We start from the raw sequence: 18,833 nt of genomic DNA on the forward strand, positions 1-18,833 counted from the left end.
CAGAACTCTACTTTTGAAGACTCAGCAGATGAAGTCAGGGCTACCAATTTCTCTCCCAGCAACAAAACCCAGTGAAAGAGTTCTGTAGGAAGGACAAAAACATTATTTGAAAGAATGCCTCATCACACATATTTGTGCAGTCATCTACAATCTCTGAGTATCCAGCCTCACAGTTCCTCATTCTAGGCCAAGTAAAGAAATCACGGAGGTAATTAAAATATTATCATTTCAATAAATATTTGTCATAATGTCCCAGTAGCCTGGATGAGTTTTTTGATTTCTCATAGCATTACTGTTGTTTGCCATTATTGAATAACAAGCAGATTTATAGGTTTATTATCTACAGGAATCTCAACTTCCACTATCTGTCAGTGGCAGACCCAGAGGAAATGCAAAGCTGATAATAAAACACAAAAGTAACTTTTTTTTTTTTCTTCTCATCACACTTAACAATACCATATCTGGTTAAAGAAATAAGGTACTCCACCATAGTCACAGGGCAGGTCTTCTGAAGAATGACCAAGAGTATTGTATGTACTACAGTTGGACTGAAAGCTAGCTATTTTTTAATACTTGCTGAAAATGGCTGATATAGAACTTCCCATTTGATCTGTGATCACTGTGCAGTGAAATCAGAAGTAGACAGTTAGTTGTGTTTTCATTAACCCTGTGATAAAGAACAGTATTACCAGTTCTGTGCCAAATCTACTCTTCAAAGATTCACGGAATGGGTTAGGTTTGTAGGGACTTTAAAAATCATTGAGCTCCAATGCCCCTGCTGTGGACAAAGTTGCCACCTCCAACATCAGACTGCCCAGGCTCCATCCAGCATGGCCATGAATGCTTCCAGAGACGAGGTATCCACAACTGCTCTGGGCCATATCTTCCAGTGCCTCACTACTCTCTGAGTAAACAATTTCTTCCTAATGTCAATCTAAATCTATCCTCTTTTATTTTAAAGCCATTACCTGTTGTCTTATACTTAATGATAAAGTGTTCCTTCTCACATATGATAGTATTCAAAATTGTTTGTCTGTTGTGAATCCTTATGATTCTGGATTTTTCTTTGCTGACCTGATTTGTCTTCAGTCTGGTTTGTGTGAAAAAGAGGTAAGTGAGCTTCTCTTTCTCTTCCCATATGTCCTTGTTGTCTTCCTGCTCTAGTAGCTTTCTCTTGTCTTTTCTTGATCTACACCTAGTTTACCTCCTTCTGTTCTTCTGAAATCATTATATCATGAACTGTGCTGTCTCTGATTTATTAGCCGTGCCCATCTGAACACTAAATATTAATGCATCATTAGTACTTATTTATTAGAGTAAAATAATTGCAAGACCTATTAATCTTCTCTGAGACTTAGAGTTAGGTGGCTAGGCATTCTTTTGTCCTGGTCTCTTTTTCCAACATTTCAGGTTCCAAAATAACATTACATCTCTTATCTGGGAACAGTGAATCCTTGTCTAGCCTTTTTGATTTGAAGTTTGTTTCATTATGATATATGAAAAAAAAAATGATTAATGGAAGTGAAACAGCCTCTTGTCTTTCTCAGCATTTTTGCAATACTCTCTTTAAACAGTTGTTTCTACATGAATAAGGTGCTCTTGGTATCTGAAAAAGTTTAATAACACAGTTCTTTTACAGCCTATTTCCAGAAAGTTTTATGATTCGTGCCCACTGATCCTTTCTTCCCTATGAAGACTCTCTGAATGAAAATTCCAGGAATACTACCCAGACCTTCAGTTGCAGGGAACTCCAGAATCTGGAAGTTTCCCTCTGACCTGTAGGCAGAGTTGGGTGTCATGAGTGCTAGTATTCCTGGCTTGATGTATTTTTTTGAGCAAGTTGACAGTTTGCATGCGGAAATGACCAGGCTGGTCTTATTAGCAGAGCTTTAAACAAGATTCAGCAGTGGAAGGAGATGTACTTTCGATTGACAGAGAAAAGCCAGGGAGCACCAACACTTTAGGAAGTAGCAGAGAAAAAACTGTGAATAGTCCTAAAGGAATGAGGGAAGGCTTCTCTGAGAAGATGATATGTCCAGCAGCCAAGCTGAAGTGCCTTTACACCAATGCACACGGCATGGAAAACAAGCAGGACCTGCTCCAGCACCTCAGTGTCCTTTCTGTATTGAGGTGCCCAAAACTGAACATGGTACTCAAGGTGAGGCCTCACCAGTGCCGAGTACAGGGGCAGGATTACTACCCTAGTCCTGCTCACCACACCATTCCTGATACAAACCAGGATGCTACAGGCCTTCTTGGCCACCTGGGCACAGTGCTAGCTCATAATCAGCTGACTGTCCATCAGTACACCAACGTCCCTTTCTGTCAGGCAGCTTTCCAGCCACTCCTCCCCAAGCCTGTAGGGTTGCATGGGGTTGTTGTGACCAAAATGCAGGACCCAACACTTGTCCCTTTTGAAACCCACAGAATTTACCTTGGCCCATTGATCCAGTCTATCCAGGTCCCATTCAGTCTATCCAGGTCCCAAGACTGAAGACTGAGAGGTATCTGATTAATGCTCATAAATATCTAAAGGGAGCTGAGAGGCAGATGGACAAAGCCAGGCTTAGCAGAAGGACAAGGAGTAATGGCCTAAAACTTGAACATAGGAAGTTCCATACAAACATGCAGAAGAACTTCTTTACAGTAAAAGTGATGGAGCACTGGAACAGGTTGCCCAGAGAGGTTGTGGAGTCTCCTATGGAGATATTCAAGACTTGTCTGGACGCCTACTTGTATGACCTATTGTAGGTTACCTGCTTTAGCAGGGGGGTTGGGCTCGATGATCTCTTGAGGTCCCTTCCAACCCCTGTGATTCTGTGAAATGAATCCCATTGTTTGTCTCATTTTTTTCGAGGGTGTCATGCAGTCTTAGGGCTTGCTTTTCAAGGCCAAGGATAGTGCTCTGGGCAGTGGCATGGGGCACATGATATGTTTCCAACCATCTAGTGGTTGCTTCCACAATTGCAAGCACTTAGTATTTGGCTTGTCGAGTTCACAGTACTGTGATATGATCCATCGGAGAGGCCTCCCCATGCTGATATTTCAGCTAACATCCTCCATACCAGAGAGCCTATAACTGCTTGGTTTGCTTGACTGAAGCATATGTTTTGCATTTATGGATAATAACCTGTACAATAGTGCCCATGGTCAAATTCACCATGGTCACTCATGATCCCATCTATACATTGCATCTCATTGGTGTCATCATCACTGATGACACCAAGCTGAGCGATGCAGTCGATACGTTGGAAGGAAGGGAAGCCATCCAGAGGGACCTGGACAGGATGGGCTGGAGAAGTGGGCCTGTGAAAACCTAATGAGGTTCAGTAAAGGTAAGTGCAGGGTGCTGCACTTGGGCCTGGGCAATCCCAGGTATTTATACAAACTGGGGAAAGATCTCGTTGAGAGCAGCCCTGCGGAGAAGGACTTGGGGGTCCTGGTGGACGAGAAGCTTGACATGAGCCAGCAGTGTGCGCTTGCAGCCCAGAAGGCCAACTGTGTTGTGGGCTGCATTAAAAAAGGATGGCCAGCAGAGAGAGGGAGGTGATTGTTCCCCTGTACTTGGCTCTTGTGAGGCCCCATCTGGAGTACTGTGTCCAGGCCTGGGGCCCCCACTACAGGAAGGATGTGGAGCTCTTGGAGCAGGTCCAGTGGAGGGCCACTAAGGTGATCAGAGGGCTGGAGCACCTCTCCTAGAAGGAAGGGTGGAGGGAACTGGGCTTGTTTAGCTTGGAGAAGAGAAGGCTCTTGGGAGACCTCGTTGTGGCCTTCCAGTACTTGAAGGGAGCCTATAAACAGGAGTGGGAACAGGTGTTTATGAGGGTGGGTAGTGATAGGACAAGGGGGAATGGTTTTAAACTGGGACAGGGGAGATTTAGTTTGGATATTAGGAAGAAGTTTCTTACACAGAGGATGGTGACATACTGGAACAGGTTGCCCAAGGAGGTTGTGGATGCCCTATCCCTGGAGGCTGGGTGAGGAAGATGGATGTGGCTCTGGGCAGCCTGGTCTAGTGATTGGCGACCCTGCACATAGTAGGGGGGTTGAAACTCAATTATCATTATAGTACTTTTCAACCCAGGCCATTCTATGATTCTATGATCTCTTCCTTGATGGCCTGAGGTATAATGAACTCAGCAAGCTATGAACTACTTACATTGCCAATCCTAGTCCACCTGAGTCACTTCAATTCTAGCAGCCTGATCCACCTGCTCGTTGCTTTGATGTTCTTCTGTAGCGTGATACTTGAGTATGTGAGCATCTACATGAGGTACTTACACATCCATCTTCTCTCCTCTGGCAGCAATATCTTTCTACAATGCAGTGGTCCAGATAGGTTTGCCTCTGCACTGCCAGTTGCTCTACAAGCACATGGGCTTTGCCACCATTCATAAGTCAGTACACAGATACAGCACCAACCACTTTTCTCATTCAGTGATATCTAAAGCTTGCTGGGCAGCCTTCACTTCTGCAAATTAGCTCAATTCACCTTCTACTTCAACAGTTTCTATGACTTCTTGCAGGGCTTCATACAGCAGCTTTCTACCTCTGATGATTTCCACAATATGACGGAACTGCACAGTGAACAGTTTGTGTCAGCTGTCCAGACTGTGTACCCTCACTGTTCCTTGTGCACCCCCAGCCTCCTTGCTGGCAGAGCAGCATGAGAAACTGAAAAGCCCTTGGCTTAGTGTAAGCACTTCACAGTGACAACTAAAACATCAGCATGTTATCATTATTCTCATCCTAAATCCAGAACACCTTACCAGACACTATGAAAAAAAAAATAATGCTATCTCTGCTGAAAGCAGGACATGATCTGTTATGAATCTATACCAAAAAGACATAAGAACTATCTATCTATCCAAAATGAGCTTCTTTGTACCTGACTTTCCGTACATACCAGATCTTCACTGGGAATTCCTGGCTGGTCCATAGAATCATAGAATCTCTAAGGTTGGAAAAGACCCACAGGATCATCCAGCCCAACCATTCACCCATCACCAATGGTTCTCGCTAAACCATGTCCCTCAACACAACATCCAAATACTCTTCGAACACCTCCAGGGTCGGTGACTCCACCACCTCTCTGGGCAGCCATTTGTGGGCAGACATTCCAGTGCCTGACCACCCTTTCAGAGAAGTAGTATTTCCTAACATCCAGCCTGAACCTTCCCTAGTGCAGCTTGAAGCCATTCTGCCTAGTCCTATCACTAGTCACACAAGAGAAGAGGCTGACCCCCAGCTCACTACAACCTCCCTTCAGGTAGTTATAGAGAGCAATAAGGTCTCCCATGAGCTTCCTCTTCTCTAGACTGAACAATCCCACCTCCTTCAGCCGCTCCTCATAAGGCCTGTGCTCCAGACCCCTCACCAGCTTTTTTTCCCTCCTCTGGACATGCTCCAGGGCCTCAATGTCTTTCTTACAGTGAGGGGCCCAAAACTGGACACAGTACTCGAGGTGCCGCCTCACCAGTGCTGAGTACAGGGGGACAATTACTTCCCCGTTCCCACTGGCCACCCTATTTCTGATACAAGCCAGGATGCCATTGGCCTTCTTGGCCACCTGGGCACACTGCTGGCTCGTGTTCAGTCTAGCGTCAATCAACACCCCCAGGTCCACTTCCTCTACACAGTCTTCCAGCCACTCTGCCCCAAGCCTGTAGCATTGCCTGGGGTTATTATGACCAAAGTACAGGACCCAGCATTTGGTCATGTTGAATCCCATCTCATTGGCTTCAGCCCAGCTATCCAGCCTATCCAGATCCCTTTGTAGGGCCTCGCTACCCTCAGGCAGATCAACACTTCCAGCCAGCTTGGTGTCATCTGCAAACTTACTGAGGGTGCACTCAATGCCCTCATCCAGGTCATCAATAAAGATATTAAATAGGACAGGCCCCAGCACCGATCCCTGGGGAACACCACTCATGACCGGTCACCAGCTGGATTTAAATCCATTCACCACCACTCTCTGGGCCTGGCCCTCGAGCCAGTTCCTTACCCAGTCAAGAGTGTATCTGTCCAAGCCACGGACTGCCAGCTTCTGCAGGAGAATACTGTGGGAGACAGTGTCAAAGGCTTTGCTGAAGTCTAGGTAGACTACATCAACAGCCTTTCCCTCATCCACCAGACGGGTCACTAGATCATAGAAAGAGATCAGCTTGGTCAAGCAGGACCTGCCCATGTGGCACAGATTATCTATGAAGGATCATCTTTTCCACTGTTGATCAGCCCCAATCCTTGAGGGCTTAAGAGAGCACCCAATTAACACCTCAAATAATATATACAGGCACACAAATAAGTAACTAATCATAAGTACATAGTTGCTTTATTTGCAACAATTTTGTAGCAACTTTAAATATATTCTTGCCTTACTAGTAATTTGTAGTAACATATAGTACAGAAATGCATGGAAACCAAATCTCAATTTCCTTGTTAATTATGAAATCCTGTGGACCCACTGTTGTGGTCTTCATATACCTGTGGGTCAGGTAACTCCTACAGATTGTGACTGTTACACAGTAGCATCACTATTTGAAGAAATCACTGTCAACCTGGATTATATGCACAAAGTGAAAGAAAACCTGTATGTAAATACTGTAAAGAATATAAATCCCATTGCCCATTGGACTCATCTGGGTATAATGCAGTGAACCTACTCTGAAGTTCTCAGTGCTCCATGCTAAGACTGAATCAATGTAATATTTCCAGTGTGCAATTCTTTCAATACAAAAACAAACAAATACAAACAAACAAAAAATTCCACAACTGTTGTTCAGACCTATTTACTTCAGCTTACTATTATTTTCTTTAGGAAGAAGCAAGTCACTCTGCCACAGAAGAAGTCATGAAACCTGTGTTCCTACAGATTTATGACTCATTATTTCTGATCTGTTGTGAACTAATATCTGGAAATGCTTGTTCTCCTTAAGGACACTTAGAACAATTTGCTTATGTGTGGATTCTCAAACACCTGATAAAGTTGGAGTTTATTCTGCAGGCTACTTCTGAGGGAAGCACAGTCTATGCCCCCTACTGAGTCACAGATTCAGTTCTGTCTTTGTAGAGTTCATTAAAATGGAAGTTAAGTTCAACTGAAAATAAACCCACAAGACTGTTAATGGAATTTCATTTACTGCACTATGTACTGTACTCTGTAGGCATTCAATAGAGATACATTTTGAGCTAGCCTCTATATACAATGCATGTTAGCCTCAAAGGTCACCTGCAAAAGTAAACACACTAGGTTCATTGTTTTCTCTTCTTATCCCAGATGCAATTTGTTCAGTTTATTGACACACACGACTCAAAAATTTAACAGATTAAGGAATGAAATTAAATATTTCAAGTAAGGCCTAGATATAGCTTTAATTTCCCCATCTCTAACTCTTTAATCACAAATTAGCAATCTCTGGTTCACATTCTTTTTTTTTTTTTAATCCTATTTACGCAGGTCACATTTAAGCAATTTATCAAGTAACCAAACATCTACTAAAAGAGCATCTGTAAGTAAGAGGTAGTATGTACAGATGCTCTTTTATTAAGTTCAGAGTATACACACCTGTAATCCCTCTGGCTCATCTGTTATTAAACTACCTGATACGCTTACCCTAGAGTCTTAATAGAACTAGTTAAAGGACAACTATTGAGAAGAAAACCAACAAATTATGGGAATAGGCAATGACTTATGAATGTCTAGTCTAAACATATTATTCCAAAGAAAAGATTCATCATCTTTCTTGATCTCTCATCCAACTTTTTTACAACAAAAAAACACCGGAAAACCTAATGAGTTTCCTATGAGTAACTCCTTACATTCACAAGCACAACTGTGATACTAGATTACTTCAATTTGTACTACAGTGGACTGCCTTAGTTGCCAAGCTGCCAATATGTTCTTTGGCTAAGGAATTATCCATGTCCATACCTGCTAATGCAAATGCAAATATGAATCCATATTTTCATACTCTAATAATGAGACTTGTATGTAATTTCTGGGTTATCCATGCTTAAGAAAGATACATATAGATTTATAAGTTATTCCTCCCCAAAATACTCATTACTCTGTAGCTATTTAGAATTAAATTCAAGAATTTTCTAGCACTTTACATGGGAGACCTCAGGTTGAACTGCAAATCATTTAGAATTCCTCTGTCCTATAATTTTCAGTTTTTTCTAAGATGTTCAAAATTTCCATCATCCTGGGCTCCCTTTGTAGAAAAACACATACACTTTCAGAAAATGACTTGTACACCCAGAAGTGGTATTTACTTTGGGTACAAAGAAAGTAGACAACAGCATTATATGTACCACACACACACAAAAAGGAGATAATTCACGTATACAGTGTCACAGAGTTATCTCTAGATCTGTGTTCATGACAGGGGAACAACAGGTCCACAGGTCCACCAGCCTGAAAAAAAAGGGGGGGGGGGGGGGAACTGTCAACAGTTTACGGGCCGGTTCTGCCCACTTCTGTAACTAATGGGGCAGCAGGACCCACGGACCCACGCCCCAGGAATGGGGAAAGCGAAAAAGGGGGAAGGGTAGGGAGATGGGCCTAAAAACAAAACAGCAGCAACAATATGAGGAGTAAAGTTGTTTACTAAATAAGATATTGAACTGCAAGATAACACAATATAATACAGTATAATTGGAATTGAGGCTAACAAATCAAATAAAATGAGAAAGAGTGTCCAAAACTAAAGGCCTTACTCTAACATTGAAGGCAAGATGACTAGGGAGCACACAACCGCACATGAGCAGGAAGAGGGAAGAAAAGGGGCATTTCATGACTTGTGGACAGTTTTTATCCTTCTCTCTGAACAAAAAATGGAAATGGAACAGTGAGCTTCCTGGAAGATGTAGTTCTTCTCTTCTGAGAACCGGGTACCCGGAAATACCAACAATCCATGGAACTGGAGCATCAGCTCTTTAACTCCCAGTGCTCTACATGATGTTATGATGTGGAATACCAGGATCCACCCCTTCCCAGACCTCATTGAAGGGTTGGCAGTGGAGGTGAGGGTATTTCATTTGGAGATCCCTGCATACCTGAGGTATATATATACCTCACTTGCTACAGCCTGGGATCTTGCTTCTCTGCTGTCATTGTTTCACTTTCCATTGTGGCACAGTTGGTGAGCCAGGGAGGTGTGACAGTACATGTTTGGCATGGATTATCTTTAAAAGACAGTGCATTGGCTCATCATTAGGACCCCTGATACTCCCAAAGGAGGAAATCCCACAGGAAGCCCCAGGATTCCTGGATTCCCCATGGCTGAGTGTTGCACGGATTTTTGAAGAATGGGGACCTATATGGTCCCACTATTAAATCTTCTTCCAAGATGGCAGAATTTCTGAATAAATTAGAACAAACTTTCCCAACAACAGGGGAAAGATTAGTAGCAGCATCCGCTGTAGCATGACTGCTACTATTAAATATTAATGCATATCATTCCTCTGAGGAAAGATTGAAAGATGAAAATGACCTTTTAAAAGCCTGTATCAGACAGACGGAAAATAAAATTACACTTCTGATGGGGCAAACTGACTCATCTTCAAATGGAATCTTCCTTCTAAAATTAAGAAATATATCATTAGATGGGGAAAAGCACTTAAAACAGCAGAATCCTTGGATCCCTGATGAATCTAAAAATAAAAGGAAAATCAAGAAGACTAAAGTTCCACTAGAGGATCTGTGAACTTCAGATCCTCTAGAAATCTAACCTAAACCTCCCCTGTCTCAGTTTAAAACCATTCCTCCTTGTAATATCACTACCCACCCTCATAAACAACTGTTCCCACTCCTGTTTATAGGCTCCCTTCAAGTACTGGAAGGCCACAACGAGGTCTCCCAAGAGCCTTCTCTTCTCCAAGCTAAACAAGCCCAGGTCCCTCAACCTTTCCTCATAGGAGAGGTGCTCCAGCCCTCTGGTCATCTTAGTGGCCCTCCACTGGACCCGCTCCAAGAGCTCCACATCCTTCCTGTAGTGGGGGCCCCAGGCCTGGACACAGTACTCCAGATGGGGCCTCACAAGAGCCAAGTACAGGGGAACAATCACCTCCCTCTCTCTGCTGGCCATCCTTTTTTAATGCAGCCCACAACACAGTTGGTCTTCTGGGCTGCAAGCGCACACTGCTGGCTCATGTCAAGCTTCTCGTCCACCAGGACCCCCAAGTCCTTCTCCGCAGGGCTGCTCTCAACGAGATCTTTCCCCAGTTTGTATAAATACCTGGGATTGCCCAGGCCCAAGTGCAGCACCCTGCACTTACCTTTACTGAACCTCATTAGGTTTTCACAGGCATCCTGTCCAGGTCCCTCTGGATGGCTTCCCTTCCTTCCAATGTATCAACAGCACTGCTCAGCTTGGTGTCATCTGCAAACTTGCTGAGGGTGCACTTGATGCCATCATCTATGTCATTGATAAAGATGTTGAAGAGCACCAGTCCCAAGACCGACCCCTGAGGGGCATCGCTTGTGACCAGCCTCCACCCTGACACAGAACCATTAAACACAATCCTCTGGCTGTGTCCAGCCAGCCAATTCCTAATCCACTGAACAGTCCATCCTTCAAATCCATATCTCTCCAATTTAGAGAGAAGGATAAGGTGAGGGACCATGTCAAAGGCTTTGCAGAAGTTCAGGTAGATGACATCCATGGCCCTTCCCCCGTCCACCGAAGCCATCACTCCATCATAGAAGGCCACCAGATCGGTCAGGCAAACCCTGGTACCAAGGCCCTTGGTAAAGCCATGCTGGCTCTCTCAGAACACCTCTTCATCTTGTATGTGCCTTAACATGGTAACGAGGAGGATCTGCTCCATGGCCTCTCTAGGCACAGAGGCGAGGCTCACTGGCCTGTAGCCCAGGTAATCCTTTCTCCCTTTCTTAAAAATGGGAGTAATGTTTCTCTTTTTCCAGTCACCAGGGATTTCACTCAACAGCCATGGTTTTTCAAATATGATGGAGAGTGGCTCAGCAACCACATCAGCCATTTCACTCAGAACCCTGGGATGCATACCATCTGGCCCCATGGACTTACATATATTCAGTTTCATGAGGAGGTCTTGGACTTGTTCCACTGTGGGACAGAATCTGCTCCTCTCACCCACACCTAAAGGTTCACGGTCCTGCATGCACTGTCCTCAGCACTGAAAGAATGAGAGCAATTTCCGTTTACACAGTTTAAAATAGAAATACAAACCTTGCCAGAATGATTTGAAAGTATTGACAGATGGATGAAGTATTCCTGAATCTGCATCATGTAACATTTGGCAGCTATCATGACCACTGAACAGCTGACTTTTAGTGCAATGACATTATTAATTATATCTTCTCTGCCAAACAAGGACCACAAATGAGGCTCTGCAATATCCCTTTCATTAAGCAGTTCATGTATATCTGCTAAATTGATCATACTGTAAGCAATGTAAGTGTCCTATTAAAAAGCTCAATTTGATCCAGCCAAGCTACCATCTGTCTGCAAACAGCTACTATATATGGACCAAAGACTGTACAGAAATCAGAGGGTGGCATGTTCCATCTGTCTCATCAGATGTAGGAAAACAAACACTCTCAATAACTTCAAGATGACTGGCTTGAATCTGATGTTTTCCCTTCATTTCCATGCTGGTTGCTCTGAGTAGTCAAAAAAAAAAAAAAAAAAAGATGAGAGTCAGCAGCACCGATTTTTCCTCAAGCAGCAGAAGTTCCAAGCCAGCAATCTGATTTGAAATCCTTTGACCATCGCATAACTGGAATGGGACTTTTATTGTGCTCCAAGAGACCTACTGGTGTGACAAGATCCAGCACAATCAATTATTTGTCAAATTTTCCAAATACTTCCACAACTCCATACACTTGTTTAATTCTAACAGCAACCTACTGAAACAAGCAATTTAATGGAGTTTTATTGATGCAAAATTCACAGGTCCCCTGCTGGCATGAAAAAGGCACTGTATCGGTTCAAGTGCCTTTTGATTAAATCATAAACAAGTATATTTAGATGAATGATAGTGCCTTGGTATGAGGAGAGTTACAAAACATTATCACTGCCATAATTTCTATACTTAAATAGGGATAATTTCAAGACCTGACTGGATGGGGCCCTGGGCAACCTGGTCTAGTACAAGATCTGGAGGTTGATGACCCTGCCTCTGGCAGGGGGGTTGGAACTTGATGATCACTGGGGTCTCTTCCAACCCAAGCCATGCTATGATGATTCTGTGATAACATGCAGTATTGTTCTCACTTGCCAATGCTACAGATGAAACCTGTCTTAAATATCCAGAAAAGTGATGACTGAAAATTCATCCTGTCCTATCAACTGGATTCTTATTACTTTTTTTAATCAAAATTGTATTCAAGTATATGATGGTATATTTGAATTCACAAGCTCTCCATTCCATGCAGGCCTCTTCAGCCTGGAAAAGTGAAGGGTCTGGAAGGACCTCTTCAGTGTATACAAAGACCTAACGGGAAGTTGCAAAGAAAATGGAAAAAGGCTCTTCTCAGTGGTATCCAGTGAGAGGTGACAGGCAAGAGGCACACACTGAAACACATCAGGCTTTGTCTGAACATCAGGAAACACTTCTTTACAATACAAGTAACTAAACAATGAAACAGCCTACCCAGAGAGGTTGTGGAATCTTCTGGACCACTGGCTCTAGGTGAACCTGCTTGATCAGGGAGACTAGACAAGATGACCTCCAGTGGTCCCTTCCAATCTCAACCATTCTGTGACTCTTTGTTTCGTGGCTTACTCTCAGTATTATATACTAGCTTTAGCTGTACCATCATAACATCAAATATTAAAGCTACATTGGGAATCAATATTGAACAAAAAATTATGATGTGCAACAGGACACAGCACACACATATCTGCCATGATAAGCCTGTCTTATAAACTACTTATGCATCACAAAGAAGTACCTAGCTTCCATTTCTAGAGAAGAAGAGGGATCAATAAAAAACACAGATCCAACTGAAAGATGATGTTTGCCAAAATATAGCTATTAACAAAAAAAGCTGGAAATGCCCATCCTATGATCAAACCTTCAGAGGTAATCCACACAGATGATGTCTGCATGTCTCTCTGGTTAAAGAGATGATCCACATAGCAAAAAGCACCAGAAAAAAAAAAGGTTGGTAAGGATACATACTGACTTCAGTGACTACCTACCTGGATTTGTTTTGATGAAAAAGATGGGAAGTTCTCTGAGTTGAAAGATACATGAAAGAGACAGTCCAGAAAGGAGTGAGCAGAATTGCTGAAGGAACATGTGCTTTACGGAGTCTGTCCAGCAGACTCTCCATCCTGAAACTGAAATTTCCTAAAGATATGTAGGAAGGCAAAAACAGTGCATTACATGGAAGTAAACTTCACTTCTAAACAGAAGCCACAGTGAAATGAATAACACTTTCAGAGGCTGAACTGAGAGAATATATGCTGACTAAGACACAACAGTGATTTGTATGTAATTATGCTGCTTAACTTCACTGCATAGTTATGCATGGTCTTGACTTCCAGTGACTGAAAGTATAAAAATATGCCTAGGCACATTACACTTCCCTAGCAATTATTATTTTTTGTCCTTTATTATCATGATTATGATAAAGTTTATCATCAAAATTGTTCTTTGTTGAGAAGAACTAAATTTGTTTCTGACATTGGTCTTGTTGTGAAATCCTTGTTTTTCCTTGTTATATTCTAGTTTGCTATTTGGAAAACTGTGTTTACCTGCATGGCTGTTTAGAGCCAAGCTAACAGCATTTTTATTGTTTGGACCTCTGCCGAAGGCATGGCTTCACTTCTGAAATAACTAACCCAGTTTCAATTTAGATGCATGGAGAATCATAAAAGATTGGAAGGGATATTAAGAATAATTTAGTTCCTCCCCACCATTGGCAGAGATACCACCCAGAAGAGCAGATTGTCCCATTCAACCTAGCCTTGAACGCCTCCAGGGAGGGTCTATCCACAACTTCTCTAAGCAACCTGCTCCAGTGCCTCATTTATGGTAAAGAATTTATTCTTAATGTCTTAACTAAATCTACTCTCTTTTAGTTTAAAACAGTTACCCCATGTCCTATCCTCAGTTTTAGTGAAAACCAACAGGAGCTAGAAACCTTGTCTCAGTCCCAGAGCTACAACATTATTGGCATAAATGAAGCCTGGTGGGAAGAGTCTAGTGATTGATGTGTCGTGATGTTCTAGGCTCTTCAGAAGTGACAGTAAGGGCAGGCAAGATGGGGAGGTGGCAATGTAAATGAGCAAGGGGCTGGATTTTATGGAGCTTGCAGTTGGGTTATGACATAGTTGAAAGCCTCTGAATCAGGATGAAGGGACAAGCACACGTTGTTGTGGGAGTCTACTACAGGCCACGCTTAGACTAATTATTCTAAGGAACTAAAAGATATTTCTAGATCAGCCTCCCTTGTCCTTACATGTGACTTCAACTTGTTAGACATTAACGAGTACCAAACAGCTGATGCAAACAGGTCCACGAGATTCCTGAAACACCTTCTGGAAATTCCTAAACAGCTGTGCCACTTCTTGGTAAAGGTACTAAAGATAACTAGGAAAGGTGACCTCCTAGATTGCTTGCTTGTAAACATAGAGGATCTTGCAGGTGAAGTGGCAGTTGGTGCCCACCTTGGCCATAGCATAGTAGCTGAGTTTAAAATATTTGGTGACAGGAGTTAAACTGCCACCAAAATGTCAACCCTGGATATGGGGACAATAGACTTCAGGCTGCTCAGGGAACTAGTTAGCAAGGTCCCCTGGGAAAGTGCTTTTGAAGGCACTGGGGTCATTGTTAAGTGCAACCTATTAAGAACTCAGGAACAGTGTTAGAAGTCATGCCCACAGGACAGGCCATCTTGGCTTAGCTGGGATCCTACTCTAGAGCTTAGGTGGAAAAAGAAAGTGTATGGCACTACAAGCAAGGTCAGACAACATGGGAGGACTACAGAGATACTGTTAGCTATTGTACGGAGAAATCTGTGCAGTCAAAACTTGGTCAGTCATTTGGAGGACAAGAAAAATAGGCTTCTAAAATATGTTAACAGCAAAAAGAGGACTAGAGATAACACTAAAGAGAAGACGCATGTAATGCCTTCTTCCATATCTGTCTTCAAAACCAACTATGAGCTCTGGGACCCCTGGAACCCTGAGTTGGAGGACTGTTGTAACGATAAAGTCCTAGCCAGTCCTGAACTTGTGCAAAATTTACAGTTCCACCTGGCTGCATATACGTCTATGGGACCCAACAGGATTCCCACTCCAGAGTACTCAAAGAGCTGGCTGATGTCATCAGATCTCTCCCAGTTAGTTTTCAAACTTCTTGTGAATCTGGAGAGGCAAATGTCATCCCAGTTTTTGATAGGTGCAAGAAAGAAGACTCTGTTAATTACAGGCCTGTCAGTCTTACTTCAATACGTGGTAAATTTATGGAGGAGATTATTCTAGGCATTACTGAAAAAACACCAGAAAGACAATGCAGTCATTAGTCTCAGCCAACACAGGTTGGGGAAATTCCTGTTTGATGAACTGAATTTCCTTTTAAGACAAGGTTATCCATCCAGTTGTCACTAGTACGGTTTCCCCATTTTAGGGCCAGTTCTCTTTACTGTTTTCATTTATGACTTGGATACAGCACTTGAAGGAATACTAAGTAATTTTGCGGACAACACGAAAATTGGGAGGAGGTGTTGACTACCTCAAGGGTAGAGGCCTTGCAGAAAGATCGTGACACATGAGAGGGCTGGGCAACAACCAACCACATGAAATTTAACAAGAGCAAATGCTGGATCCTGCACCTAGGGTGGTGCAACTCTGAATACATGTACAGACTGGGAGACTAGCAGCTGGAGGGATCTGAAGGTTATGGTTGATAGCAAGTTGAATATGAGTCAGCAGTGTGCCCTGGAAGCCCAGAGGGCCAACCATATCCTGGCACGCACCAGGCACAGGTCTGGGACAGGCCTGACTGTCCCACTCCGTGCTGCACTGGTGCAGTCTCACCTCAAGCACTGTGTGCAGTTTTGGGTACCACAAAATGAGAAGGACAGAGCATTCAAAGGAAGGCTATGAAGATGGTGAAGGTTCTAGAGGGCAAGACCTACTAGGAGCAGCTCAGATCACTTGGTTTGTTCAGCCTAAAGAAAAGGAGACTGAATGGAGGCCTCAGGGCAGCCTACAGCTTCCTCACAAGGGGATCATGGGGGGCAGGTGCTAATCTCTTCTTTTTAATGACAATCAATAGGACCTAAGAAAATAGAATGAAGCTGCGACAGTAGAGTTTTAGGTTGGATATTAGGAAAAGGTTGTTCACTGAGAGGGTGATTGGGCGCTGGAACCAGCTCCTACGGGCAGTGATCATGGCAGCAAGGCTTCTGGAGTTCAAGAAGCATTTGGACAATGCTCTCAGACATAGGGTTTGATATCTACATGGTCCTGTGTGGAGTGAGGAGCTGACTAAATGTTCCCTGTGGGTCCCTTCCATCTCAGGATATTTTACGACTCTATGATACTATCACAACACTCCCTGATAAAGAGCCCCTCTCCATTTTTCCTGTGTGCTCCATTTAGCTACTGGAAGGCCTCTGGAAAGCCTTCCCAGAGCCTTCTTTTCTCAATATTAAACAAACCCAGCTCTCTCAACCTGTCCTCAAAAGAGAGGTGATCCAGTCCTCTGATCACCTCTGTGGCCATAAGTACCCTAGAATTACTTCAGCCTTGAAAACATCATGGTGCTGCTAACTACCTGTCCCAGCAAAAATACTGCAAAGTAGCCACCATTTAGTCTTAGCTCTAACAGTACCTTGCTTTGTTTTACTCTTGGAATACTTCAGAAGCCCATCCTAGAAGAACTCTGATTCAAGTTGTATGGGGAAAAAGCATTTTTGAACAACACAAATTAGTCCTAAAATAGGAAGTCTGTACCAGAGCAACAATATCTTTACAGGGAGGAGAAGCATTAACACAAACTTAGTATTAATTGCTGTTATTAGGGTGTAATGGAGATACGTCTGCTTTCAAATCTCAAGAGAAAAAGTTATATAAAAAGGCATTGAATGAATGTACATTAAGATTGCATATTAAGAATTGCTTTAGAAGCCTCTTTTCATTATCCAGATGACAAATCTAATTAAAAAAAACAAACAAACAAACAAAAAAAAACTGTTAATGCTGACGGCTGGTTTTCATGAAAACTGCAAAAAACAACTATAATTTTCTTTCTGAAATCTTTGTTTTTCTTGTGAGAGTCTCTATTTTTGAATATTCCTGACTGATAAAGCTATACAACATAGAATCAGAGAATTTTTGAATTATTCACCTTGCAGACTACATGCAAGACTGCACAGTCCTCACTATCCACCAACAGATACCCAGCCAGATCCTGAGCCAAGGCAGCTCCCCCTGGCCAGCTCCCCACAGTTTTATAGTTTTTCATACATCATATGGTATGGACCATTCCTTTCGCCAGTTTAGCTCAGCTGTCCTGGCTCTGTCCCCTCCCAGCTTCCCTCATTGGTAGGACAGAACAAGAAGCTAAGAAGTCCTTGACTCTACACAGAACTGCTTGGCAACCAGTGTGTTATCAACACTGTTTTTCTCCTATAGGCAAAATATAGCATCATACCAGACACTACATCCTAGCTGAAACCAGGACACCTTGTCATGTTACAAACATGCCCACGGATGGAGATTCTAAATAACTCTAAGCACCAAACTGGAATTTTCCCCAACCTCAAAGTGGAAATTCTTTTCCTAAAACCTACTCACCATTTCCCTTGTTTCAGCCTGTGACTGTGGCCCTCTGTCCTATCACTGCATATCTCCAAGAAAAGCCTGACTACATGCATCCTTCCATGTAGTAGCTGATGACAACAGTGAGATCATCTCCTCCCTCTATGACTAACAAACCCAATTATCACAAATTTTCCTTGTATGTCATACATTCAACAATCCCAAATGATCCCAATGGATTTTTTCTGATCTTGTTTCAGGATGTCTATGCCTTTCTTCCAGTGAGGAGCACAAAACCAAACAAAGTAGTCCAGGTAAATAAATAAAATGTAATAGTACAAATAAAATGTAATAGTAATGTCTCTTGATGTGCCGTCTTTAAAAACAATTAAAAAAATAATAAAAAGTTATTATATGACATTGGCCTTAGTATCAATCCCTAAGAAATGGAAGTGTTAAACTCACTTTCAGAACATTCGAACAGCTGGTTACTACCCTTAAACCTAGTAATCTAACAGTTATTCGCCCACTGCATCTTCCACTTATCTAAGCCATATCTCAACGGGTTACAAAGTTACTGTGCAAACTGTGATAAAGAGCATGCTTAACTCCAAGCCACTCATCACTCTCCACTCTTTGGATGTTTGTCTCAGTATGGAAATTTATCAGATTCTGAGGACCTTGGTAAATCTGTGTTGGCTTTCCCTACTCATTTTCTTGTCTTTCATACACCTGGAAGTAGCTCCTATGAATGCTTTCTCAGGCTTACTAGCCAATGGGTTTCTGGGTACTCTTCCTTGCTTTCTGGGGAGAGAAGAGATTGATTGCCTCTCCAAATAATCAGAAACCCTCCCAGATCAGTATCAGTATGACCTCCCAAAGATGACAGCAGCTTCACCATGGCTTTGTTCAGCCACCTCAGTACTTTTGGAGACTTTGGTGGATCCAGGGGCTTGCGTACATGCAGTTTTCTTTTTGGCTTCCAGTGTAGTCTTGGTCTACTGAGTTCACTGAGGGCACTGCTGTGGACAACTTTGGCTCCTGGTTTTCCCCTCTTTTAGAGCAGCCCTGCCT

The 18,833-nt window shown here is 42.8% G+C and overlaps 1 protein-coding gene across 11 annotated transcripts in view; it reads right to left on the reverse strand.

Annotated features, from left to right (window-relative positions):
• Positions 1 to 18,833, reverse strand: part of TSPAN9 (tetraspanin 9) — a 133,823-nt gene continuing 114,990 nt past the window's right edge. For 3 of the 11 annotated variants that reach the window (XR_006933106.1, XR_006933104.1, XR_005845306.2), the window contains one exon: positions 10,542 to 11,157. Coding sequence is in view for 1 of the 11 variants with exons in the window: in XM_046909682.1 (XP_046765638.1) it covers positions 11,129 to 11,157; positions 13,188 to 13,338 (180 nt within the window). In the remaining 10 variants the exon portion in view is untranslated. Of the gene's footprint in view, positions 83 to 10,271; positions 10,419 to 10,541; positions 11,158 to 13,187; positions 13,339 to 18,833 lie in introns of those variants that run through there. The other 8 variants (XR_006933107.1, XR_005845308.2, XR_005845312.2 and 5 more) reach the window with 7 other exon arrangements.

Source organism: Gallus gallus, chromosome 1 (assembly GCF_016699485.2).
Source record: "Gallus gallus isolate bGalGal1 chromosome 1, bGalGal1.mat.broiler.GRCg7b, whole genome shotgun sequence".
Classification (NCBI taxonomy): Eukaryota; Metazoa; Chordata; class Aves; order Galliformes; family Phasianidae; genus Gallus; species Gallus gallus.